The 26,799-nt window shown below is 39.6% G+C and overlaps 1 protein-coding gene across 3 annotated transcripts; it reads right to left on the reverse strand.

The window, feature by feature from the left end:
• Positions 1 to 1,808: 1,808 nt before the first annotated feature.
• On the reverse strand, positions 1,809 to 25,304 carry ttll13p. 3 transcript variants are annotated; one of them, XM_031899219.1, is made up of 15 exons: positions 25,186 to 25,304; positions 22,811 to 23,097; positions 22,689 to 22,729; positions 21,424 to 21,542; positions 20,701 to 20,831; positions 16,712 to 16,868; positions 15,994 to 16,137; positions 15,246 to 15,331; positions 14,195 to 14,420; positions 5,975 to 6,156; positions 4,392 to 4,580; positions 3,755 to 3,938; positions 3,271 to 3,474; positions 2,751 to 3,099; positions 1,809 to 2,120 (listed from the first exon to the last, which is right to left on the reverse strand). In XM_031899219.1, exons 2-15 carry the CDS (start codon positions 23,047 to 23,049, stop codon positions 1,903 to 1,905), a joined length of 2,469 nt encoding a protein of 822 aa, XP_031755079.1. In that variant the 5' UTR covers positions 23,050 to 23,097; positions 25,186 to 25,304; the 3' UTR covers positions 1,809 to 1,902. The 3 variants fall into 3 exon arrangements, with proteins under 3 accessions (XP_031755079.1, XP_004912700.2, XP_012814991.1); XM_004912643.4 differs by having other exon boundaries at positions 22,811 to 23,109; XM_012959537.2 differs by lacking the exons at positions 22,689 to 22,729; positions 22,811 to 23,097; positions 25,186 to 25,304 and adding an exon at positions 18,691 to 18,782 and having other exon boundaries at positions 21,424 to 21,433.
• Between the last annotated feature and the right edge of the window lie 1,495 nt (positions 25,305 to 26,799).

A 26,799-nucleotide genomic window follows, 5' to 3' on the forward strand; every position in this document is an offset into this window, starting at 1 on the left:
ATTTCATCCATTCAATTTTATTGGTTTAAATTTAAAATGCTGTCATTCTCACACTATTTATGCCAGGGTGCCCCCTGTTTGTCACTGGGTGACTTCGACTCAAGGTTAGAAAAAGGGGGCGGAGTCACCAACCACCAATCACAATTCACCTATTGACTTTTATTTGTTTCAATTTTAACTAATTAATCCTAGGGTCACTAAACTTTGCAGAGTTAGTCACTGGGTAACTGCAGTTCCAGGTTAGAAAAAGGGGGTGGAGCCACCAACTGCCAATCAGATGTCACTCGTTGAATTTCAGTGGGGAAATTTAAGTTGCTGCCATTCAGACACCGTTAAAACCAGGGCCCCCAAACTTTGCACAGTGGTTTTTACTATATAATTGTGGTCCAAGGTTAGAGAAAGTGGGAAGAGCCCATTCAGTGACTTCATGTTTTTCAACCCAACATGAAGTTTGTTCTCAAACTTCCCTTTCTAGTTTACATTATAACCTAACTGGCTCAGAGAGTATGGGGTAAACACTAGAATTCATTTTTCAACAAGAAATAGGTGCAAAACATAATTCCTTGTCTTTGCACTAAAGCTGCCCATATTCTCCTATTATCTGCCAACTTGCCCGCTTCAGACTGGGTTGGTAACCCATACACAAAATAAGGACATTAAATAATAATAATTATTCTTAATAACATATGCACATATTTTAATGTGTATAGTCATTTGCAAGTCATAGGTGGTAGTGCAAGTGTTTAGAAACATGACATGTGGAAAACAGAAGAGTGAATATCAGCATTAAGTCATATAGAAGCCTTCAGTGCAACATACACATATAATTATATTGTTATAAAAACAATATCTAGTCACTCTTGCAGTGTTTTTTATGATGTATCCAACATGTGATGGATATTACTGGATACTGCAGAATGTTGGCTGTGGCTCTAGAAGCCTTACTCCAGTAGACAGAGAGAGCAGTAATCTGTATTTAATTTTCTCAGATCAACAAGTGCACATTTACTCTGCAGCAGTAACACATGGCAACCAATCAGCAAATTTCACTGACTGCTCTTTCAAAGCCCCTTCCAAGTGTATGGTAAGGCTTTGGCCAGGGTAGACTGGCCCACCAAGATAGCAAGAAAAATCCCACTAGGTCCCAGTCCTTCAGAGTCCTGGCTCCCACAGGTTTTTGTGACACGGCTGAAGGGGGTGGCTTTGGCGTGTGCAGCAGTATCTGCCTTTAAATGTATGGAGGCTTGTGTGGTTGCAGGAGCCTGCATGTGGGGGTGGTTTGGGACAATGTTTGGTAGCAGGGGGCCTAGAGGTCTGCTTCTCTGCTGGGCCCACAGAACTCTAGTCTGACAATGGATTTTGGCAACAAACTTGGTTGGTCATCAGTCTAGATCCATAGATTAAATGCCCATTAACATTTGTGCACTGCCTAGTCACATAGGTTGGCTTGGGTGTTGCTGCACTATATAAGCAAAAGTCTGATTGGTTACTGTTGCTTACCACTCTAAAGTAAAAATATACGTGTTTTGTGAAATCTACAATATGTGTCTCCTTGTTGCAAAGCTACAAGTCATATTATCCTCTGCTCCTTAAATGATGGTGATGGGACAACTCCTGGGACACATTAAGATGTATTAATGGAACAATGTTTAAAAACCTTTGGCACATTTACAAGAGAAATCTCATTTTCAAGAACGTGGAAGAATTGTAGTTAGATGATATTTGATGTGGAACAAAGCTACAATTCCTTTTATCCTCTGCTCCTTAAATGATGGTAGTTCTAGATTAACAGCTCCTGGGGCAGCACATTACGATGTATTAATGAAACAATGTTTAATAACCTTTGGCACATTTACAAGAGAAATCTCATTTTCAAGAATGTGGAAGAACTGGAGTTAGAAGTTATTTAATGTGGAAATTTCCCAGTCGATTTTGTCTGGCATGATCAATGCGCTGTGCAAATGGAGCAGATGATGCAACTACTGCTAAGGGCTGCTCTAATGCAGACGTTCCAGTGACCATAGGTAAAATGGAGCTTGTAGAAGGTGGAATTATAGGATTGATAAGTGTTCCAGAGATAACAGAACCATACCGGGTTATCTTCTTGTTAGCTGGAGGTTCTGTAGGATAAAAGCCATTATTAATAAAACATTATAGTGATATTCTTCATTCTTCATTCTGTTATTCTTCATTTTTATTTTTTTGTTCATTTTCAAGTATTTAATCCAGACTGAGATGCAAAATAGGCCCTGGCTTGTCAAGAACACAGTCAATTACACAGATGCCCAAACAGCCTTCTCCAGGCTCAGTGACTGTTAATGACGCTGTACGCAGGCCCAAATTTGTGGCGAGGCCACAAAGGCCCAGGCCTAGGGCAGCATAAATTTAGGGATGGCATGCCGCCCAGCCGCACGTAAATTCTGCTCACATACAGAGCACTGGGGGTGGAATGTGCAGAAAACTTCAACATATCCTGTCCCCAGTGCTCCGTATGAGAGCTTAAAGGATGCGCATAGCTGCGATCCTGAGGGAAGGGAGGGGGGTGGAGAATGGGGGCAGCCTCTGGGCGCTCCTAAACAGAAATCCGACGCTGACTATACATACTGCCAGTCCAGGCCTGATCACACAAATTATCTTTATAAACACTATATTGGGGGCATTTCCCCATCATGCAGAAAAATGTGAGGGAATGAGGTATAGCTACTAATATCAGTGACTATAAAATCCTTTGAAAAATGAAATAATCTTACTTGACTCCATCTTGTTCTTGGCACTGTGGCACTGTTCTGTATTAGCTAAGCCTTTCAGTGACCTGGAATACATTTCACTTTTTGCTGTAGTGGCCTGTTCACATTGAACTCCAGTCCAAGTTAGTTTTTTATTATCGGCATGTCTTCTCATTAACAACTGCGTTGAGGGAGGAGGTACAACCAAGGATGTGAAGCCAGGGAAATATGCTGGGTTCCCAAAAGGCAAGCGATTGAGGGTTCCATAGGTGCTAAGCTGTGTTGTGTCTGTGGATGAAGCTCCTTGGCAGAACGCTGAATACAGAGGAATGATAACGTCTGGGTCTTGGTGCCTAATAACACCTTCCGCAAACTGGTAATAAATAGAGAAAAATTCAAAACCTGAGACAAAACTGACAGTTCATTGACTTATGTATATTAGCTATAGCTTGTATACAAACAAACAACAGGGCATAGACCAGAACCACTGAAGCCCCTATGAGGAACACAAATCACATTAACATGCTTGCCAGTTAATGCATACCTGGTTTCTTGGCTGAGATTCACCAAGGTATTTAAATGACTGAAGGTCCAAGGTGCCATGATCTTGAAGGCTCAGCGCTTTATGCACCTGATCCACAATACCAAGTTCATAGATTAGTTTTTCTCTTTGCTGAAGACCTTGCAGCCTTTCTCTTTCTTCTTTCTCATCAATGTCCACAGGTTTCATAGGATCATATTTGCCCTCCTATTATATGGAAGATTCAGATAATTAATTTAGGATCTTGATGTAAATAAAGAATGAGGGCACAAGGCAGGCAGGTGAGAATTTAAAGAGAAATCATTTATTCAAAGAGAAAATTCTTATGGAATATCAGTGCCTGTTCATATTTGGTATACTGCTTCCAGAATTCTCCTTTAGTGCCTATGGTTAATACACTCTGCAGGGCTTTGCTCAGCATATTCACTTCAGTGTTTACTAACTACTGGTTGTATTAGAGGGGCACTGAGTGATGTCAGCAATGTACCTTTTTCTCCACATTTCTGTAGCAAGCAGATGTAGTGCGGGTCACAGGCCTCTTCATCACTTTGGGCTTCAAGGCTTTTTCTCCTGCTGACTCTCCTTGCAAGATGTCTTTTGTTTCTTTCTTCTTTCTCCCCAATGGTGCTTCCATTTGTTCCTTCTTTATACGCAGTTCCTCCAACTGCTGCCTGTTAATAAAATAAAAATAATTACCATTATATACTTAAAAAATAAAGTGCTTCTATCTAGATGTAGTTCTGATGTCAGGTGCTAATCTGAATATTATGATGGTTGGTCCTTGGCTCCCATGCATACATACATTAAAGGCTATATAATTAAGCACCAAAGAAGGGGGAAGGGGGAAGGAGGCTGTTATCTATTTTTATTTTTACTTTATTCGTATCACTGTCAAGCTCACACAGGGTGTTTCCCACCCATATATATAATTAAGCACCAGTAAACAAAACAGTAATCCATTCCATTGACATACTTGCCAACATTAACTCATTTCCAGTATCCTTATATGCTGCACATGTGCATCCTATATAAAGAGTACATTAGCCACAATATAACATGCAGATTAACATATAGGAATTGCTGAATTATTGCTCACAGCCAGGCATTTTGTTATGACATCATACCTTGCACATTCCTCTCTTGCCTTTGAAGCTGCAGTCTCTTGGAACAAAGACCCGCTGTGTTTAAAGAACTTTTCATACACTTCTCCATTATCTCTTGGGTAAATACGGCGATACCCTCCAAGATGGCTATCCTCATATTTTTCCATTTGTGCCAGCCGAGAAGCCTGGGAGGTTTCCAACTGTTCCCGCCTGTGTTCAAACAACAGGTATGAGAACAAAGGTAAGAGAGGTATGAGACATCTGAGCATTTATGGTATCAGTTTGTGGCTGTGCCTTTAACTGCTCTTAATACACAGGTATCAACTGTACTGTATATACATTACTGTATAGACATTATCATCTTAAAAGGGTATGGTTTGATATGTTCATGTTATCTTAAAGACCCTACTCTCCCAGAAAACATGCCCTTTGCTAAAGCTGTGTCCACCAAGCTGACTCCAAAATATATTAGGCCAGGGCTGTCCAACTGGAGGGTCGCGGGCCAGATGTGGCCCTCCAAAGGATTTTTATGTTCACCAGTCTGCTTAAAGGCTCCACAGACTTCACCGTATGACCATTATTTTTAGGTAATCTTTTCCAACATGCTATAAAAGAAATAACCAACACACTACATGTAATAAGTTAAACAGCACTGTTTTAGTTAGAGTATATAAATATGTTTTATTACATTTTATTACCAACCATCCTGAAAGTTTGGGAATTCACAGAAATAGATCTAATATGTTTTACATTGTTTCAGAAATAAAAAGACCAGCCAATACTATTGATACTACTACTACTATTTTGATTTTCATCCTCACTGGTCAGAATTAAAATTCTCAGCAGAATAAAATATGCAACTCAGAGATAAGAGGGCACATGTAGGTTACGAGTTCAGCGAGCAAAGTCCCATTTCAAATGCAATCGGCATGTTTTTTCTCCACAATTCAGCATTTTTTTTTAATCAAAATTGCATCTGATTCTGCAAAATTAACACAACTGTGCACACATTTCATCGCTCGAATGCAGCTGCATGGATGTCTGCCCCAGAGTCTTTGGACATGAGTGTGAGAGCTGTCAGTAGCTCCATGGTTCCTCTATGTCAGTTGGCACAGCAGCACTCAATTCCAACAGAAGGCTTATTGGGAAGTTACAGGGACTGCAAATGAGCCCTAACATTTTGGCACTTTAACCCTTTATCTTTCTCTCTGCTATAGCAAGTAGATGACATGTCCCTGACACCTTAGAATGGTGATCAGATATGACAGAGTGCAGTGCATTCAGTCTAAACCTGGGGATTCCTCTCTCCTGTCAGAGCTCAACTCTGCTCACAGTCACATTGGGGTGTCTCTTCCCTTTTGCAGAATAAAGAACTTTAAAGAAAAAATTACTGGGCCTTGAAAGAGGGAAGCAAATAGGACAAAATAGGGCAATTTAACTCTAGTACTGCCGTTTTTAGGTATCAGGATTGAACCAGATAACAGAGTGAATACAGGAGGTTAATTTCTGCTAATTTTTTGTAGGTTAATAAAATGCTCCAGTACAATCACTGATAACTGTGGTGCTTTTTGTGGTTTATACTGTTCGAGATATATTATGCCCACCTAGTTTCTCGAGGCACATTCCGCTGGAATAATCGCTCTTTGACTCGCCGTTTATCCTCCTCAATAACTTTTCTCTTGTCACAAGCACGAAGGTTGAGTAAGTTAAGTGTGTCCTGAATCAGAGGGTCTTTTACTTCCCTGTCCAAGATGGAATCAGTTGTAAAACTAGGGGAGTGATTCACCTGTTCAAGCAGAAAAACACATTCTTTTTAAAAATGTTACCAGATCCATTCTTTATCTGAGAATGTCCTCCTTCATATAAAACAAGTATTGTTTTCACATAAATTGCAGTTTATATAATCTGGCCTGAACACAGAAGCCCAAACAGCCTCCCACCAGCCTACTAAATAGTGACTGGCATCTTACAGCAGCCCCTTTGGCATTTGCCAGAATCCAGAGATTGCCAGTCGAGACCTGAATCTGGCCAACATTGTCATCCCTACATTGCTGGAGAAGTCAGACCAGAGTTAATCTGCGACATAGTGAAAGTTTGCAGTACTTCACAGTACAGGGTGCTGGGCTGCCACTCATTTTATTTACTGTTTGGCACTTAAAAGGCTAAAGGCCTAGACAGACTGGGTGCTTTATTGCCTGCAGGAAATTTCCTCTCTGAATTCCTATGTTCCGAAGCATGTGATTATCTTGCATGGGGCTATGTAAGGTAATCACGAAAAATGCAGAAGGTGGCATTTTTTGTGCGATAACCCAGGATAGTCACAGGTAAAGTTTGCTTCAAGTGGCATAGATCTAAAGCAACTGATAATAAGGAATGTCATAACGCTTCCAGCACCAATCAAGACCTTGACTGCAGGACTCAGGTTCCTTGGTGGATATCGGCTACATGTGCCTGCACCTGGGTGGATTCCATGCTACTGGGTGCAGGCATAATTAAGCGTAGGTGCGGTTTATCAGCCTGCACTAATCCACAGGCTGACAATCCTTTCCATGTGCCCTTGCCCTAAAACGTATTAGGGTAAAGCAGGATAATATATTTCAAAAACTAGCAAATGAAAAAATACATACATATACCTATCTGTCTGTTTATGCATCTGTCTATCTAACTAGTAAATAATTTGCAAATATGCAAAGACCCAGACCAGACCCAGTGTGGCATCATAGTGTTCGGGCTGTGTAATAGAAAGGGTTAAAAGAGACACTAGCAGTATATGTCAGTAGTGTCTTAGGACACAACTAAATCCCAGTGACCTCTGATAATATTTGAAATGAATGTCTTAAGTTGTACACTTCCCAGCGGGATAGTGATACATTGCGCATACACTCTGCTATATTATTCAGAAGAGTCTTATGAAAGGAATTAACATTGTACATTTCTGTATTGGAATTTAGATTTAAGACAATGTTCCCCAGAGACCTGACATTGTGAGGCCTCTTTTGCTGTTTTCTGCAAATATATGTGTAAATTCCCAAACACAAAATGGAATCTTGAATTTCTGTACCAAACTCCAGAGGGTATATTTAAGTAACATTTAACATTACAAATCTAATTAATTGCTAGGGAATTATACTAGCTACATTAGTTACTATGCAAGCTTACTAGACGTGAACAAATTTGTTCCCATATACTTTAGATCAGGGATCCCCAATCTTTTTTTACTTGTGAGCCACAATCAGATGTAAACAGTGTTGTTGAGCCTCACTACCATTTAAAAAATTATTTGGGGATGCCAAATAAGAACTGTGATTGGCTATTTTTTCACATTTCATTTTTTCGTTGTTTTATGGCATATAAATTACAAAGTGTAACTAACTTCCACAAAACGAACTTCAACAACAGTGTTGACAGTAAGTGTAAGGGCACACAGTGCGTATAGCTGCCATACATTTTTTCTTCAGGCTGAGAGAAGGGGACCCGCTTGCCTACGCTGCACTGTGTGCCTGCACTAAAGACTACAGTAACTGCCCGAGTGCAGGCGCACAAAGCGGAGCGGAGCGGAGCTAATGTTGGACTGAAAAACGCAAAAGCAGACGTGTTCCAGGCCGACCTCCAATCTGCTCCGCTCTGTGTGGCCTACATATCTTGCCAGATTAACTTAACAGATATATAAGGGCACTGGGGATTTTCCATTTATAAATGCAAATCACCATTCTGAGACTGGAACTTCCAGCACTAAAAAGCCCATGTTTTATTATCACGCTTAAACCCAATACAATTTTCTTTTAATTAAAACCTCTAATGCTCATTAAATTAAGCAGCCCAGTGGTCACATTTCTCCCATTCTTGGATAAATACAGGTCATGATTAATCAGCGCTAGACACAATGCTTGTTAATAGAACTATACACAATAAAACCCCTTAAATAGTTATCATTAAACTAATGATTGTGTAAACAGACAATTTATTACTGGCAAAAACATTTCATAACCACAGCAGATAAAGTGATAGTGAAGAATAATGTTGACTCAGTTCTTAAAATGTCTAATGGAACACTGCGAAAGATAAATACAATACATACATATGGTATACAATGGTGTGGGAACACAACTGAGGCACATCATTCACTTGATTTATTTACTACTAGAAACTATTGTACTATTTGAAACACAGACATCTTAGGGAGAAATGTAATCCCAGAACTGCTGAAAATTTAATGAGCACAAGAGATTGTATTGGGTTTAAATGTGATGATAAAACCTGAGCTTTTTATTGCTGGAAGTTCCAGTCTGAGAATAGTGGTTCTATGCCTGTTTGCACATGTGCCAAGTGATAATTATTTCTACATGTAAAATCATTAGTGCCCCAGTACCCTACTTTAAATGTTACATCTCAGTGTGGAATAAGGGGGCACATCTCCTTAAAATGGGACCTTAAAGGGAACCGGTCACCATAAGAAATAATTCCAAATTGTTTTCTATTGTGCTAGACAGGCAAAATAAAATTTATACAATATAAATGATATAAGTCTTGTTTCCTTTAGTCTTGAAAAAGTCACAATCACAGCAAGTAGACAGGTGCCATTTTGTAAAAACTGTTATTAAGGCAAGTTTTCTATTATCCAAAAATCTTGTTTATGTGCCAGAATGGGGGACCTAATACCCATAGCTATACCCATGCACAGGATACACAGTTATAAACCTTGAGATAGGAGAGGGATGAAAGGAATGCAGTGACATCTAGGAAGTGCAGAATGGAAAGTTAAAGGAACAGTAACACTAAAAAATAAAAATGTTTTAAAATAATTAAAATATAATGTACTGTTGCCCTGCACTGGTAAAAGTTGGGCGTTTGCTTCAGAAAGACTACTGTAGTTAATAGAATTAGCTGTTGTGTAGCCATGGGGGCAGCCATTTAAATTGAAAAAAGGAGAAAGGGCACAGGTTACACAAGAAGATAACAGATATATTGTGTAGAATACAATGGGAATCTATGCTACTTATCTGTTATCTGCTTAGTAACCTGTGCCTTTTCTCCTTTTTTCAATTTAAATGGCTGCCCCCATGGCTACACAGCAGGGTATTTATATAAACTGTAATAACTGTAATAACTGCAATTATTTTTATACACTTTTATTTTTTTGGTGTTACTGTTCCTTTAAAGTAACTGCCTGTCCCGTCTCTATGCCTCATATACAGAGGTGGGGCAGGCAATATATGACTGACAGCTGAGATCTTTAATATTATAACAGGTATGAATGTCTATGAAGATTTTCATTCATCCAGGTCATGGTATATCTAGTATAAATAAATTTGAAGCAACTGGACTTGTTTAGTAATCATTGAAGACGTTTCACTACTCATCCGAGCAGCTTCTTCAGTTCAACTGACTGGTATGGGAAGTCCTCAGCATATATACTCTTCCACTAATCCAATCACAATGGCCTGGAGGCAGAAAGATGCTACATATAATGCTGTTCTAACATCTGTACCCCGGCAGTTTCAGAACTCTTCACACATCCATTCATGCAACTCTAACAAGTAACACCTGTTTGAAGAGTTGCATGATACTTGGGTAATCCTTTCAAAGTAACTCCACAGCATTCACACCTCTGTGAGTTTCAGATGTCACCTTTCTGAAGAGTTACATAGTGCCATTGTGATTGGATTAGTGGAAGAGTATATATGCTGAGGACTTCCCATACCAGTCAGTTGAACTGAAGAAGCTGCTCGGATGAGTAGTGAAACGTCTTCAATGATTACTAAACAAGTCCAGTTGCTTCAAATTTATTTATACTAGATATACCATGACCTGGATGAATGAAAATCTTCATAGACATATTGCCATTCATTTTGGAGAGAATACTCTAAAACTGGTTCGGGAATATGAAAGAACAGCAAGAAAACTCGCAGACTATCGGAACCATCTACGCTTCAATCTCAGATGCAGACATCAGGGACTCACTCCTTGTAGCCTACTCCTGGGTTCCACCGTAAAAGGTCACAGAGCCAGCAATATCTTACAGAAGGCCCAAAAACATCTACTAAATGAACGGGTTAGACAGATCAACTTCACCATTGAGGCCCTTAAACAGAAAATTGAACAACTGAAACAGACTCTGACAAAACAGCTACCTGATGTAACTCTGGAAAGGGTGGTTCAGTTCATTGAACATGCACAGATGGCCCAACACATTAAGAGTAAGGAGAGGCAAATAAGCAAGTTCACCAGCTTACTGTCACGTAGCAGTGGTTTGAGGACAGAAGAACTAACCTGGAGGCAGAAAGATGAGACATCCAAGAACACCAAAGATACATGGGTTAAGAACCTATCAGACAGGGTACTTACTCAGCCAGAAAAGGACGTGCTAGCCAAGGGGTTAAACTATGCAGTGACACCACAACACATCCCAGTGGTTGAGCTCATCACAGCCACAGAATCTGCCATCAATAACAACCATATAAAGGTGGAGGAAGCAGAACAACTCAGACTAAAAGTGTCAGCTGCATTGTCAAGTGCCAGAGCACCCCCCTCTAACCTTACTACACAAGAGAGGAGAGCTCTTACATCTCTTAGTAAAGACCCGAACATCACCATCCTGCCAGCAGATAAAGGGCGATGCACAGTTGTGCTAAACACAACTGACTATCACTGCAAAATGACCTCGCTACTCAGTGATAGCAATACATATGAACCTTTAAGGAGAGACCCAAGCAGCAGTTACAAGAAAAAGGTGATAGATTGCCTACAACAACTTGAAAAGGAGGAAGCCATTGATCGAGCTTTATACCACCGCCTGTACCCCAGAGAAGCTACACCATGCTTATATGGACTCCCCAAGATACATAAAGATGGAGCACCACTCAGGCCTATTGTCAGCAGCATCAATTCAGTGACTTACAGCATTGCAAAATACTTGGCCAACATCTTAGCCCCATTGGTAGGTAAAACAGTGCATCATATCCAAAATGCCAAAGAGTTTGTCACCAAGATTCAAGGAGTCAAACTAGAGGCAGAAGAAACTATGGTATCATATGATGTCACTTCACTGTTCACATGTATACCTACCACAGAGGCTACTGAGACTGTAAGAAATCGACTGCAGAAAGATAACACCCTCAACAGCAGAACGAAACTCAGTCCCAACCAAGTATGTTTATTGTTAGATTTGTGCCTGAACACCACATACTTCAAATACAAGGACCAATTTTACAGGCAAAAACATGGCTGTGCAATGGGTTCACCAGTTTCTCCCATTGTAGCAAACTTGTATATGGAAGAAGTGGAAAGGAAGGCCCTACTCACATTCAATGGAACTACACCAAGTCACTGGTTCAGGTATGTAGATGACACATGGGTTAAAATCAGATCCAACGAAGTGGCGGCCTTTTCAGAACACATTAACTCAGTGGACAACAACATCAAGTTCACAAGGGAGGATGTCCATGAGAACAAACTTGCTTTTTTGGACTGTTTGATATCCATTCAAGAGGGGGGTATCTTGAAAACAGAAGTATACAGGAAACCCACTCACACGGATCAATATCTGTTGTTCGATTCCCACCATCCGCTGGAACACAAACTGGGTGTCATTAGAACTCTACACCACAGGGCGGAAAGTGTAACAACTGATACAGAGTCCAAGGACAAGGAATGTAAACATCTCAGAGGAGCACTGAAAGCTTGTGGCTACCCAGACTGGGCCTTTGTCAAAACAAGAGCAACTGAGCCCAACAGGAACACCAAAAGGAATAACCGTCCTGAGGCAGAGAGAAGGCGCAATATAGTCATCCCCTATGTAGCAGGAGTGTCGGAGAAACTCAGGAGAATTTTCAACAAACACCACATCCCTGTGTTTTTCAAACCTAGCAACACACTGAGACAAAAACTTGTACACCCAAAGGATCCAACACCAAAGGAAAAACAAAGCAATGTTGTATACGCAGTCCAGTGTAGCGAGGAGTGCACAGACCTTTACATTGGTGAGACAAAGCAACTGCTCTCCAAGCGAATGGCTCAGCATAGGAGGGCGAACACTACAGGCCAGGACTCTGCTGTCTTTCTACACCTAAAAGACAAGGGACACTCCTTTGAAAATAGCAATGTCCAAATTTTGGACAAAGAAGACCGCTGGTTTGAAAGAGGTGTAAAAGAGGCCATTCATGTCAAAGTGGAGAAACCATCCCTTAACAGAGGCGGGGGACTTCGACACCATCTGTCTGCTACATATAATGCTGTTCTAACATCTGTACCCCGGCAGTTTCAGAACTCTTCACACATCCATTCATGCAACTCTAACAAGTAACACCTGTTTGAAGAGTTGCATGATACTTGGGTAATCCTTTCAAAGTAACTCCACAGCATTCACACCTCTGTGAGTTTCAGATGTCACCTCTCTGAAGAGTTACATAGTGCCATTGTGATTGGATTAGTGGAAGAGTATATATGCTGAGGACTTCCCATACCAGTCAGTTGAACTGAAGAAGCTGCTCGGATGAGTAGTGAAACGTCTTCAATGATTACTAAACAAGTCCAGTTGCTTCAAATTTATTTATACTAGATAAACAGGTATGAATGTTTTAATATAAAAAGAATTTGGGTTTTCAATTATTATACAGCTATCAATGTGTATGTGAGACAAGTTCCCTTAAAGGAAAGCTATACCCCCAAACAATGTAGGTCTCTAAACAAAAATATATTGCATAAATAAGCTCATATGTAAAATCCTGCTTCATCCAAATAAACCATTTTCATAAAAAATTTTTTTAGTAGTATGTGCTATTGGGTACTCCTAAAATTTCAATTTTAAGAATTAAGGGCTGCCTCCTGGGATCATAGGATTCACAGTGCACACAAACAAGCCAAGGCACACGTACATACTAGGCCCCATCAGCCAATTAATGGACAGAGTTCTGCCTTTTGCTCCCCACTACTTCCTGTTACAGTTAGAGCTGCATTATTTCTGGTCATGTGATCTCTGAGGGAGCACACAGTCCATCACTCAATGGTGGATCAAGGGAAAGGATGTAAAAGGGCAATATTTACTTAAATATATTTCATTTTGGCAAGGTTCTTTAATAGGTCACTTAACATAATATAAAATATATGTTAAAATATTGAATAAGTATTCATTCTGGGGGTATAGTTTTCCTTTAAGTGAAAACCCTGTGCTGTTCTGTACATGTTGGATTAAAAATAAGTGCAAACAGCATTTCCATCTCAGTTATACTGTAGCTGGCAAATTATTTCATACAACAACAGCCCCTATTACCTCTTGTATCAGTATTTGCCTGCAGGAGGAAACTTACGAAGTGATGCAAAGGCCATTCCACTGGTGACTCCTATTATTGCCAGGTAAAGGCATTTTGGAGTGATTACATTCCTGCGATAGCAGAGACCTATTGCTGGCGACTAACAAGCTCCATGGGACATCAGGCTAAAGGTGGGCAATCTGTGGAACTCTAGATGTAAAAAACCTACAACTCCCACAACCTCCAAAGGGTGAAGACACACACAGCTACTAGTAGCAGCTACTAAAATAGACAATGCTGATCATTACTGATAATTGTCTCTACATGTATTTTAGCAGAGGCAATTCCCAATATTGTCTATGGCAGGGTATTTTCTGGTGTGTAGTAGCTGTGAAAAAGTAGCTGCTACTAGTAGCTCTATGTGTCTTCACCCTAAAAGTCTTGTGTACAGACATTGGCTACTGCTAGATTTACCAATAAATTAAAACATTTGCAGCCATTATTGGCCATACCATGTACTAGTATAATGTCAGCTCTCAATCTCTTTTGTTATAAAGAACAAAGCATTTATTTTACCTCTATAAGCCAAGGCTTTAATTTTCTGTCCAGAAGTATATCAAAGCCCAGTATCTCAAAGCAAGCACTACCAGCAACATAATTTGGGAAACATGTGCGATAGTTGTGCTTCAAGATAGGGTGAGCAGAAATGAGTGTCTTAATAATAACATCATCAATGTCTTCCCAGAGCCTACATGTGTCATAATGATTGTTCTCTAGCCAAGTGTTCAGCGTGGAAAGTTTCCTAAGAAAAGAGAAATAAAATTGTTTCAAATTGGGGTTACCATTTAAGATAAAGACGCAGGTTACTTATCAACAAGAAGGCAATAAGCATTGTTCTTAGTATTTTTACCTTTTATTTGGCAAATGGGAATCTTAAGGGTTAAATACATAATGATAATAATGTTGCAGGCTTTTACTTGCAGTTTAATGCTGTTTTAATGCTGTTTACTGATGGAATGCACACATTGCTGGCACAAATCACCATTTTCTTGGCAATTTATCCAGACTGCACACTGGCCTTCTGCGCTACTCAGAGGTATACATCATAGCACATAGACTGTACATGTGTACCAGGAGGTCATATAAAGGGTGCCTGCTCCTCTGTCATTACTCTGTATATAAGGTGCAAAGTAAATGTGTGTGTGTGTGTGTATATATATATATATATATATATATATATATATATATATATATATATATATATATATATATATATATATATATATATATATATATATATATATATATATATATATATATATATATATACAAATTAGCTTGGTCTTAGTTGGCACTCCCGTTAATAAAGAGAAAAAAATTGCCAGGGTGCAGAATCAAAAATGGGTCATAAACTGATAAAATGGAACCACATTCACAGGAAAAAGGATGTGTTTTATTCAAAGATGGACTAATGTTTTAGCATTCATGATGATGTTACTATCCCTACTTTTACACCACTATGCGTTTATGAGGCTTTGTTTGGTGTATGTCTGCAAGCCGAAACGTTAGTCCGTCTTTGAATAAAACACATATTTTTCCCTTCATTAGACCTATATATAATGCTCACCTTTTGCTTCCTGTCAAGTCATCTCTGATGAAGTTTTCGTTATGTTTGTTAATTGCATAATTGGTAAGGTGCATGCAGACATCATCCTGGAAAAAATATAGTTAACATTTTTTATTTGCAAACAAGGGAAACCCTGACCTATTTAGTGGTTTAGCCCTATTATTTAAACAACGCAACAGTGTAATTTATAGTGTACACAAAACATTCCTTGGCACATATACCCTTATATGTCATTGCTTAATGGAGGCCCACTCAATATATTTGCTAATGTTTAATACCATATATTAAGCAATTAAGCAATGATTAGCCCATAAAAAGAATATAAAAAATGAAAATCATTTTGTAGGTAACCATAGGGGCTAGGGCACCTTTGGTTTTTTTTTTATACATTTTCAGTAATACATATTAGTACTACTATTAATCTGCCTAATGACAACATACTTTGTCCATCGATTCAAATGCAATGTCATTTATAGACTCATAAATATCAGTGGCCTCTGGTAATTGAATAGTCAGGAAAATTCTAGAATGTATGCCTGCTAAATTTTACTGAGCAGTTTTTGTTTAAATATGGCATGAGAATGGCCTTCTTTTACTTGCAAAAAAACCCCAAAAATCTTATAATATTAAATTAGTAAAGATTGTACAACTCAAGACATAACCTATATGGACCACTAAACTGAGTTGAAAATTGGTGCCTGATAAATTATCAGATTTAGCAGTAATTTTAATGGACCCCTCTATTTACCAGGTTACTGTGACTGGGTTCTACATAATTCATTGTTGCAAAACGTGCCAGCCCTTCTTTGTAGACGAATATACGCAGGGGTTCACAGGACGTGACAAGGGCATATATTCGAAGGTCAAATTTGAATCCATCGACGAGGAATGGCTGCATGAATTAAATAACATATTAAATAACTTATTAAATAACATAAGGACAGTAGTATAACAGCAATATCAGTAAAGTAAAACAACATGCTTAGCAGATGAATTTGCAAACCACACAGTGACTAAACTTATATTGGAAAAACTGTTTTGTTTTTCTTTGGGGGGGGGGTAGATTAGGGTAATACCTAATAAGATGGGATCTTAGATAAAAATCCGAGATGAGATTTGAGGCTAACAGTTGTTTGTTGCACCAGATATTACTGGAAGTATTTAATATACATCTATAACCTTGGTATGAACTATGGGGCTGTAAGCAAATGCTGGAGTTTAAAGGTGGGAAATAAATGTCAAGGAAAACTAAACACTAAAAATGAATATGTCTAGAAAAGTCATGTTTTATATACTAAATTTATTGCACCAGCCTAAAGGTGCAATACCTCCATTATGTGTTAGAGTTTATGAGAGGCATTTAAAGAATGTGTTTATGAGTGAGCATTACCTAAAACCTAATTTTTTAGATGAAGGTTTCTCTCTCATTGTTTTAAAGATCCCACAAAACATCCCCACCGTCTCACCTTAGGAATGTACTGCTGACAGATCATGTTATCACCGTGTTTTATATCCTTTAGGTTCTTGGAAAGAAATATGCCCCGTCCCTGGCAACCACTGTCAGGCTTACAGATGTAGGTGCTGTTTTTCTTTGTGCGACAGTGGGCCTGGAGATCGCCATAACTGAGAAAAGAAGCAGAAGCAGTGATTATAGAGAAAATAAAGCATCCTAGGTATTAACAGAATGTACTTTAAAGTAAACCCACAGAATGCATTTTATTAATACCAAGCTAAATATTTTTCATGAAGGGCCACACCATGAATTAAATAGAATTTATTGATTGCATAAAATCATTAAAGGGGTGTTTACCTTTAAGTGAACTTTTAGTATGTTATAGAATATTCTATTCCTGCCAACTTTGCAACTGATCTCCATTATTTATTTTTTGTATAGTTTTTGCATTAGTTGCCTTCCTCTTCTATGTCTTTCCAGCTTTCAAATGGGGGTCACTGACCCCAGCAGACAAAAAGCTATTGCTCTTTGAGCGTACAATTTCATTACTATTGTTATTTTGTAATCCTTTTCTATTCAGTCCCTCACCTATTCATATTTCAGTAACTCATTCAAACCATTGCCTGGTTGCTAAGGTAAACAAGGTCCTAGCAACCAGAAAGCTTCTAAAATTCTGGAGAGCTGATGAACAAAAAGTTAAATAGCACAAAAAGTAATTGCAAATTGTCTCAGAATATCAACATCTATAGCATAATCAGTTTAAATGTGAACAACCCCTTTAAAAATATTATCCAAAGTATTATTTGGATAATATTTAAACTTTAATATTCTGAAAATTGCTCTGCTTTGTTTTAAGGCTTTACTGCATTTATACACCCAGTCCACACAACATTAAAATCACCATCAGTGTACAATTTCTAGTCCTTATAACAATCCAACACCCTTAGGGGCACATTTACTAACCCACGAATCCAAACCGAATTGGAAAAATTCCGATTGGAAACCGAACATTTTGCGACTTTTTCGTATTTTTTGCGATTTTTTTTCTGTGCCTTTACGACTTTTCGGAAATTATCGCGACTTTTTCGTTACGAATATGATTTGCGCAAAAAAACACGAGTTTTTCGTAGCCATTACGATGCGCTCGTATCTTGTTGCGACTTTTTCGTATTGAGTGCTCGTAAGCGGCGGGCGAAACTTTCAGACTTAGCATGATTTTGGAAGCCTCCCATAGGACTCAATGGCACTCTGCAGCTCCAACCCGGCCCAAGGAAAGTCTCCCATAGGGCTCAATGGCACTCTGCAGCTCCAACCCGGCCCAAGGAAAGTCTCCCATAGAGCTCAATGGCACTCTGCAGCTCCAACCTGGCCCAAGGAAAGTCTCCCATAGGGCTCAATGGCACTCTGCAGCCCCAACCTGGCCCAAGGAAAGTCTCCCATAGGGCTCAATGGCACTCTGCAGCTCCAACCTGGCCCAAGGAAAGTCTCCCATAGGGCTCAATGGCACTCTGCAGCTCCAACCCGGCCCAAGGAAAGTCTCCCATAGGGCTCAATGGCACTCTGCAGCTCCAACCTGGCCCAAGGAAAGTCTCCCATAGGACTCAATGGCACCCTGCAGCTCCAACCTGGCCCAAGAAAAGTCACCATACTGAAGCTTGAATGAATCCGAATGTTTCGTACTCGGCGCGAACGCTACGAAAAAATCGCAACATTTTGCAAAACTTTCGGAATGGCTACGAAAAAGTTTTAACGCTACGAAAAAAACGCCAGATTTTGCGCAACATTCGGAATGGCAATGAAAAAGTCGCGACAATTTTCCGAAAAATTGCAAAATACCGATCATTACGAAAAAAACGCAATCGGACGCATTCGGCCCGTTCGTGGGTTAGTAAATGTGCCCCTTAGTGTATATTCATCAGGAAAGATTCAAAGTTCAAAGGTGCCACCTTCCAAACATGAAGTATATCCTTCTCCAACTGTACATCTACTTACAGACCAAATTTAGTCATAAAATGCTCATCAATCCACTTCCAGTAGAACTGTAACTCTCCTTTCCTCCTCCACATTCAGTAGTTTTAGCTTTACTGCAGAACAAATATGCACTGACGGGTAAAATCTCCAAGTTTTAGTATCAGTATAGTTAAAAATAAACACTCACAAAAAAATTTAAAAAAGCACCTTTTGAGATTTTCACATAAATTGGTTAATATTTGCGAGTCTAAAACAGAAGAGGGCGCTCCAGAGTTAAATAAGGCACAAGGTATCTGGAGTGGAATATTGCTACTCTAGTACATAGAGGGAGGAATATCTCTTTGGGGTTTCTGGTCACATAGTTGCTAAACTATTACTGATATTACCCATTGTTATATTTGCAAAGTTATGTTTCCTGACATGCAGTGAATGCATCTCACTTTTAAAAACAATTGTATTAACTTGACATATTTTATAAAACTAGATATGCCACCCCATCTCATTTATACCACATACCTTCAAAATCAGCATCCTGAATGACTAAATTGCAAATAATGTAAATGTATTTCATATTTGTCTGGTTTGTCTAAAACTAGAAATGCAATGCCTTATATTTCCGGCTTCTGTACCAGCCCAAGGCCATAACAGCCTTTTGAAAGGTAAGATCTGTGTCTCCAACTATGCTCCCAGTAGCTCCCCATTTCTTTGCTAATTGCTCTAGAATTCTGTCAGTTACCTGAGTTTAGTTACCAACAAACAATATACAGTACACATTTTACTTTACAATACAAGGATGATTAGTAATTAATTTAGATGAACATTGCATGGCAGTACAAAAACTAGTATAGCAGATTGTTTAACAGATGTAAGCTCACTTTTTTTCTCTCAGAAGATGGGGACTTGTGGAGAATATTTAAGGAATGGGTTGTTGCTGTTATAGGGCTGCTGAACCTATGGGCCGGTACATTATGTTCTCTATGTAAAACAGAAATATTTTGAACAGCTGCTAAAATTAGGTGCACAAAGGTATATACAATACCCAAATCCTCAGCGCTCAAAATAAAGTTCCAGTGAAGTGCTGTAATGGCTGTGATGTTGCTGCTCCTCTTACGAAAATAACCCCTTTGACTGGGTCTCAAACGTGTCCAGAAAAGTGTGAAGGGAGCGCATATATAAAATGAAACAAAACAACTGATAGTGTAATAACGTTTTAAACCTTTGTTTAGCTAACAAAGCCAATCACCTTATTGTGAATAATAAATATTAATATATCCACCAGTGTGCAATAACTCTAAAGGCTCACCGGAAGGCGATGAAATCAAGCTCTACAGCGGGAGATCAAGGTTAGATGTAGGCGAATCCACAGTTCAAACAGAAAGAGGAAAAAACGCCAAATAGTGTAACATCGTTTTAATATAAAATTTCTGCTAAAAATAAAACTACTTACAAAATGTAGAAGTAAGCAGGCGAAATAAAACTCGAGTTTTATTTCGCCTGCTTACTTCTACATTTTGTAAGTAGTTTTATTTTTAGCAGAAATTTTATATTAAAACGATGTTACACTATTTGGCGTTTTTTCCTCTTTCTGTTTGAACTGTGGATTCGCCTACATCTAACCTTGATCTCCCGCTGTAGAGCTTGATTTCATCGCCTTCCGGTGAGCCTTTAGAGTTATTGCACACTGGTGGATATATTAATATTTATTATTCACAATAAGGTGATTGGCTTTGTTAGCTAAACAAAGGTTTAAAACGTTATTACACTATCAGTTGTTTTGTTTCATTTTATATATGCGCTCCCTTCACACTTTTCTGGACATGCTAAAATTAGGAAGCTGATCAGTTACAAGTGGTAGTACAAATATATATGAATTAATTTTTTACAGCTCTACTTGTATGTGCTGTTAAAGGGGTGGTTCACCACTGTCTCAGAAAATCAATATCTATATCATACTAAAAGTTAAAGTAAAGGTGAACCACCTTTAAGAAAACAGGAAGAAAATAAGTGTTTTGTTGTATAGATAAAACTTACTCGGCAGGTAAGCACCACGTTCGAGGAAAGATGTTGTACTCTTTTGGAAAGAGCTTTGAAAGTCTATTCATATTCCTTGCCAGAAGATCCTTTCTGCATATTTCATTCATACCAGGGAAATGGTTTATTTTCTGTTAAAAGAAAAGTTATTTTCATTTGGATCAATTCTCGTAATCTTATTTTACCATATAGTGGTCCAGCCATCTGATATTCCTTAAGGACGATTTAATGAAAGTCATAATGGTATACAAAGAAGTCTATGAAGTGGCTGAGAAGGCTGTGGTCCATATTACAGGCCTCTAGGTGAACATCTCTCTCATAAATGGCAGAATATTTGCAAAACTTTATCAATTAACAACTTAAACTAAGTATTTCTTATACATGGCAGCACCTTTGTTTTGCTTCAGAAGAAAATTATTTATTGATTTAAAAACTCATAATCTGTCAGTAATGCAGTAATTGAATTGTTACTAAATAAACGGTGTGTTTTGTTTACCTGTCATGCAAAAATTATTGCAGGCTCCATTTCAGCAGAGGCTTATTGAAAATACTCTAAAGAAATCTTGGCGTAACATATTGGCATTGTATAAATATATAATACCGATTTTTAAGTCTGTTATGCACTATGTATATACTGACTGATGGCCATTGTATGATCTTATGTGGGTGCAGCTAATAAGCTGTCAAAGGTTACCTTTCCTTGGTCTAATCTAGAAATGTTACCTGAAATCTCTTCATGTCCATAACTCGTTCCAATGATACAGAGCAGTCTGTCCAATAAACAGTCCACTCTTCTTCATCACCAACTTCCTTCAGGCCACAACGTCGGGCAGCCCGCCGGACTGAAAGATAATTGCAATAGTGATATGCTTTAAGTGCCTGATTTTTGTTACAGCAATAATTCTGTAGCATTTACTAACTGTTACTGTTTTGTGCAAGGAGATTAAATGCTCACGGTATACTAAGCATCTCTTATACAGGAGAACAGCTATGTTGGCATGTTTTTTTTATTGTATAATAATATACTGGCAATGGGGAGAAGTCCCTGCTAATACTATGCTTCTGGAAAACAAGTACAGGCTGTTTTTACTAATTGTGCCCTTACTGATATCAAAGAGCAAACCCCACCAGGCCATGATGCTCCCTAGCTTCTTGTTAGGTTATTGTAACTCAATAGGAGGGATACGTGAGTTAATAAGTAAGGGTGTGGAAAGCCTTACGGGACTGATACATTGTTTCAGTGGTACATGTAGTCAGAACAAGCACTGAAGACAATCGTAACAGACAGATATTGTTTTCAATAGCAAATAAATAATAGTTTTAAGGTGGCCACACACGTGGCGATTTGCGATCTTTCGTGCAATCATCGGTGGCAAAAAACACTGGTAAATCCGCCACTAACCTTCAGGGCTGAAACGGCAGATAAGGAGGTAGAAACAATAGGATTTCTACCTCCTTCTGCCGATTCAGCCCTGACGGCAGATTTTGCTCAGGGGCCTTCTATTGCGCCCGATCAAAATCTTTTAACCCACCCGATCGGCGAGTCGACCGATATCAGCAGCCTCCTGCGATATCGGGCGACTCGCCGACTTGCCATACACGCACCGAATATCGTATGAAACGAGGTAGCTAGTAGCTTTTTCTTTAGTATACTTAAAGGATATGCCTCTAATAGGATTTATTGAGGCATATGTTGCAAAAGGGTGAAAATAGGTCAATTACTACTGTGCAGAATTCTTTTTTCATTCTTTTTTAAATGTGCCCATTATCCCATATGCTATATATTAATTGCCCAATGGTTGGTGAAAAGTGATCTGAGCTGGAATAACAAATTGCAGCTAAGTGGGAGCAGATAGAATTATAGAGTGTTTTTGGGGCAGCCTAAAGCTGGAGGAGAGTAATTGTCTTGACTCTGGTTAACACAGCTATTAATAGAGCCATTCTGGAACCAGAGCTAGCAAACTCAGAGCTCTGCCTACCATACTTACCACTTTCATACTTGCAGTTGGTTAGGTTAATACCAAGGGGCCTAAAAAGAAAATGAAGATGTATTACTGTGTATCTGCTGTAAATACCACACATAGACTGCACATTAGTTGCAAAAAAAAACCTTTGTTTTCGTCTCTTTTTCTTTTTTGATTCATCTTTTAATTTCCGCTGCTTTGTCTCTGTTTGTTCCAGTTCATTAGGCTGCTGGTCTTGGCTGTCACTATGTACTTCTTGCAATTCATCTGGAATGTCTGTGGTCACTGCTGGGAGGTCCTCTGATTCAACCTCAGTTTCATCCTCTTCCTCTCCAGAATCCTCATCATTAGATTCAGCAGATTCAGTAAAAACTTCCACCTTCATTTTGTCATGTCAGATGCACTCTAACATCAAGCGACTGTAGGGTGTAACCTAGTTAAAGAGCTGCAGTTGGTAGAAGGAACAACAATTGAACATGATTGGTTTCTAACAAATTGTAATCTGGAAAAATAAAATGTAGATGATCAAAGCTGTGAACATAAAGAGGACTAGTAGAAGGCATTAGTGGTCCAAATCTTGGGGTCCCATAACAATAATAAAAGAGTAACATGGAAGTATGTCCTCCATGGAGTATATCAGTCCCCTTATAGAATATATTCATTTAAAAATATCTGTCAACGGTTCAAAAGTATTTCCAGGTGCATTCTGTCCCCAGGCATTTGTCAAGCTTAAAGCATGGTATGGATTGCAGGGCAGGGGCCTCATACCAACTGTGTACCACTACATGCTCTTACAGGGATATGCAAACAAATAAACACATGCATAAATTATTAAGGTGCACTAAGATTCCTGGGCATAAGATAATTCCTCTGTGCAGTTAGTTTTAAAGGGCAACTGGAGCACTAAGTTACATTGGTTTGTTTCATATGCTATAATATCATAGGGCTGGTCTGCAGCTACACACAGCCAACATCCCTGTGCCACAAAAGACTGAGCTACCATGCAACTTTCAATCCAGGTTCCTCCAATGTGGCTGTCTCTTGCGGTTAATCTAGGGCACAAAGCTGTCTTCTCCTGTTCCTGTTACTCTAGTCTAGGGCACAAAGCTGTCTCTTTCTTTTACTCTTGGGCACAAATCTGTCTCTTTCCTTTACTCTAGGGCAAAAAGCTGGCTCTTTCTGTTACTGTAGAGCACAGTGCTCATCACACCACCGTGAAGTAAAATATACTGAGGCACGTGAGGGCTGTTGGCTGTGGGAGGCACAGTGACAAAAGCAGCACCACTGGCTCCCTACACAGTAAAAGAACAGAACTGCTGCAGCAGAATGGTCAGAATAGTGAACAGAACATCAACATTGCAATGAATATTTATCAGAAAGTTATTTAGAATTTTATTAGGAATGTTATAATTGGGTTTACAACCCCTTTAATTTCCATCTAAATTTTCCCTATATATTTTATACATTTTTTTTAGAATTCATAATCAGTTTTTTACCCCTTTAAAATAAAAATAGGAATACTAGTTAAGAGAGCAAAACACCATGTAATTTTAGCTGTAATTAAGCATTACCCCCCATAATTCCAGAGTAATTGCAGCCATGCTCTGTGTTGCGCTCAGTGTCAAAATGGATGCATAGTGTTTGTGTTTGATGCAAATACTCTCCAAGCTGTGTTATATTATTAGAGTGGGGGTGCATCACTTCCTGAGGGTGTTTTAAAAGAGGAGATTGATGTAACCTGTTATGGGAACCCTGAAGCTCCCAGCAGGCCCAGGGTGGTAGTAGATCCAGCAGGTATGAGCCGGGGTCCCCCTAAAAGATTTATTGCAGGTACGCCAGTGATTGTATTCCCTAAATAGTTTTGCACTATTTACTGCAGGGATTATAGCCTAGCTATAGCAAAATTTATGTAAAACCATTCAAAATAACACGTGATAATACACTAAACTAATTAATAATAATAATAATAATAATAAATAAACTTATTAATAATTCATATGATTCAATAGTGTTTGCAATAGTGCCAACAAATCTGCAGGAATATGAAGGTGACATTAATTGCCACCAAAACACTCCCAACGCCAGAACGCTGCCATTAGCTTATGCCCAAAGTCTGCTTGTCACGGGGCAGACCCCAATCACTGCCCTGACAGGGGCAATCTTCTTGAGAAATGGGCATTGTTGGGGCAGGCTGGGGGTGTGGTCTAATTTGCCCCTTATTATATAATTGAAATACCTGTCACACTTTGGTAAACATTGTTGCTTTTTTAATTTTGGTTCTACATAATTTGGAATGTCAAAGGGCAGTGAGAGTTTAATGAAATTTAGTTACTGATCCATAAATGATCGGGTGGGTCTTCCCTTTCTCTAGCAGTCAGAATAAATAATGTCCCTGCCCACCGAATAACTCCGTCTATTGCAGAGTCCATTCGCTATACACTGAAATCATGTCTCCACACTCCCCTCAGCCTGTAACTTTGCTGCCTAAAATATAACAGGAGCTTAACAGTAACACACTAACCTGGCACAGGTCAGACTGCTGCCCATGTTTGCCAGTTCCTCCTAAAATCCATTCTGCTCGCTCTCTACAAGTAACCAAGTCCCAGCAAAGTTCTGCCAACAACTGACCAGTAACCAAGGAAACGAAGCCAAGCCACTACGAGATGGGGGCGTGAAAGTGGGCGTGTACACATTGGGTGGGGATTCCCAGCAATGCAGCTTCCAAGAGGCGGAGCATAGTAACTGGTCGGGGTAAAGCACAGGCAGGGGGTGATTTATTATGGGAGGGCAGTTAAAGTAATATTCTGCATTGTTTTTCTATAGTAAAATGGCACACAATTCAATAAGTTAAATAAATGCACTGTGCATAGAGCCAAATGCAGAAGTAACACATACAGGTGTACAAATACTCAAACACACACATGCCCCAAAGTCACACGTCTATCCCACGTTAATTAAATACAGATATTCATTTAAAAGCACCCAGAAACGAATCCAATTATTTCCTATTCCCTCTTTCCATCCACTGACCTGTTCCCAGCACTTTCTCTCTATCTTTAAATATCTTCCCTGACATCTGAGCTCTACTTTTGTATTTCCCCCCCTGCTCCCTCTCCCCTGCACTGGCAGGGGGCTTGTTGTTTGTGCTGATTATTCTAACAAGTTTCATTATTTATGTAGATATTTTTCTTCTCTGTATTTTTAAGGAAATTTGACCTTGTCAGCACTACAAACTACATCCAATTGCAATTGGTCTGTGATTGTTCTTCTTTTTATTGTGAAGTGGTGATGCTGGGATGTCTTTCTGAAATTGATCCTTTAACTTTTAGTGTCTCTGGCAGGCCCGGATTTGTGGAGAGGCCACAAAGGCCCGGGCCTAGGGCGGCAGAAACCTGGGGGCGGCATGCCGCCTAGCCGCACAATAATCTCAAAATTTCTGCTCCCATACGGAGCAATGGGGACTTCTCCCCACTGCTCCGTATGCACTTTGGCCCATGGCGCATGCGCACTTGCTTGCCCCCGCTGTTTGCGCATGCACGCACCACCCCTCGCGCCTGCGCACTACCGTTGGTCAGGCACGACGCACGCATGCGCACTGGGGAGGGGGGGGGCGTGGGACCGGGGGCGGTGAGCTTTGAAATCCGGCCCTGGTCTCTGGTAAAGGTAAAAAGGTAAAAACATTGCCTTGGGCTGAAGTGAGCTGCCAGTTACCACGGCTGGTAACTTTCAAGGGCGCCTATCACCGGCTAGAATGTAAATCGGCGGTGGGATGGCTTACACGGCGCCGTGATTTGCCGAAGTCGCCTTGAGAGGAAACTTCGGTGACTTCGGCAAATCACGCCACCACGTATGCCATCCCACCGCCCATTTACATTCTAGCCGGTGGGATGGCATTTTGGGGAAATTAGTCACCTGCGACCAGGAAGATTTGTTGCACGGTGTCTAATCTCCCCATGTGTCACAACACTAAAAATGCTTCTCCCACCAGAGATGCAGGCTAATAGAGCCCAAACTCCAGTTGGGGAAACAATAGTCTTTTTAAAAAATAGCCCCCACACTGGGAGGGAGTGGGCAGCCATGTTATGGCACGTAATGAGCGAGCTAAATAACATGGCCGCCCGCACTGGGAGTTTCC

Source organism: Xenopus tropicalis, chromosome 3 (assembly GCF_000004195.4).
Source record: "Xenopus tropicalis strain Nigerian chromosome 3, UCB_Xtro_10.0, whole genome shotgun sequence".
Classification (NCBI taxonomy): Eukaryota; Metazoa; Chordata; class Amphibia; order Anura; family Pipidae; genus Xenopus; species Xenopus tropicalis.

Bases quoted from the DNA above. Each gene is read 5' to 3' on its own strand.
- ttll13p (XM_031899219.1), bottom strand. From the start codon at position 23,049: ATGAAGGTGGAAGTTTTTACTGAATCTGCTGAATCTAATGATGAGGAT. The intron at 16,869-20,700 runs GTAAGTTTTATC...TTCTTTTCTCAG, and splicing joins ACGTGGTGCTTACCTGCCGA to TTATGGCGATCTCCAGGCCC. The intron at 15,332-15,993 runs GTAAATAGAGGG...TATTTTTTCCAG, and splicing joins AACCCAGTCACAGTAACCTG to GATGATGTCTGCATGCACCT.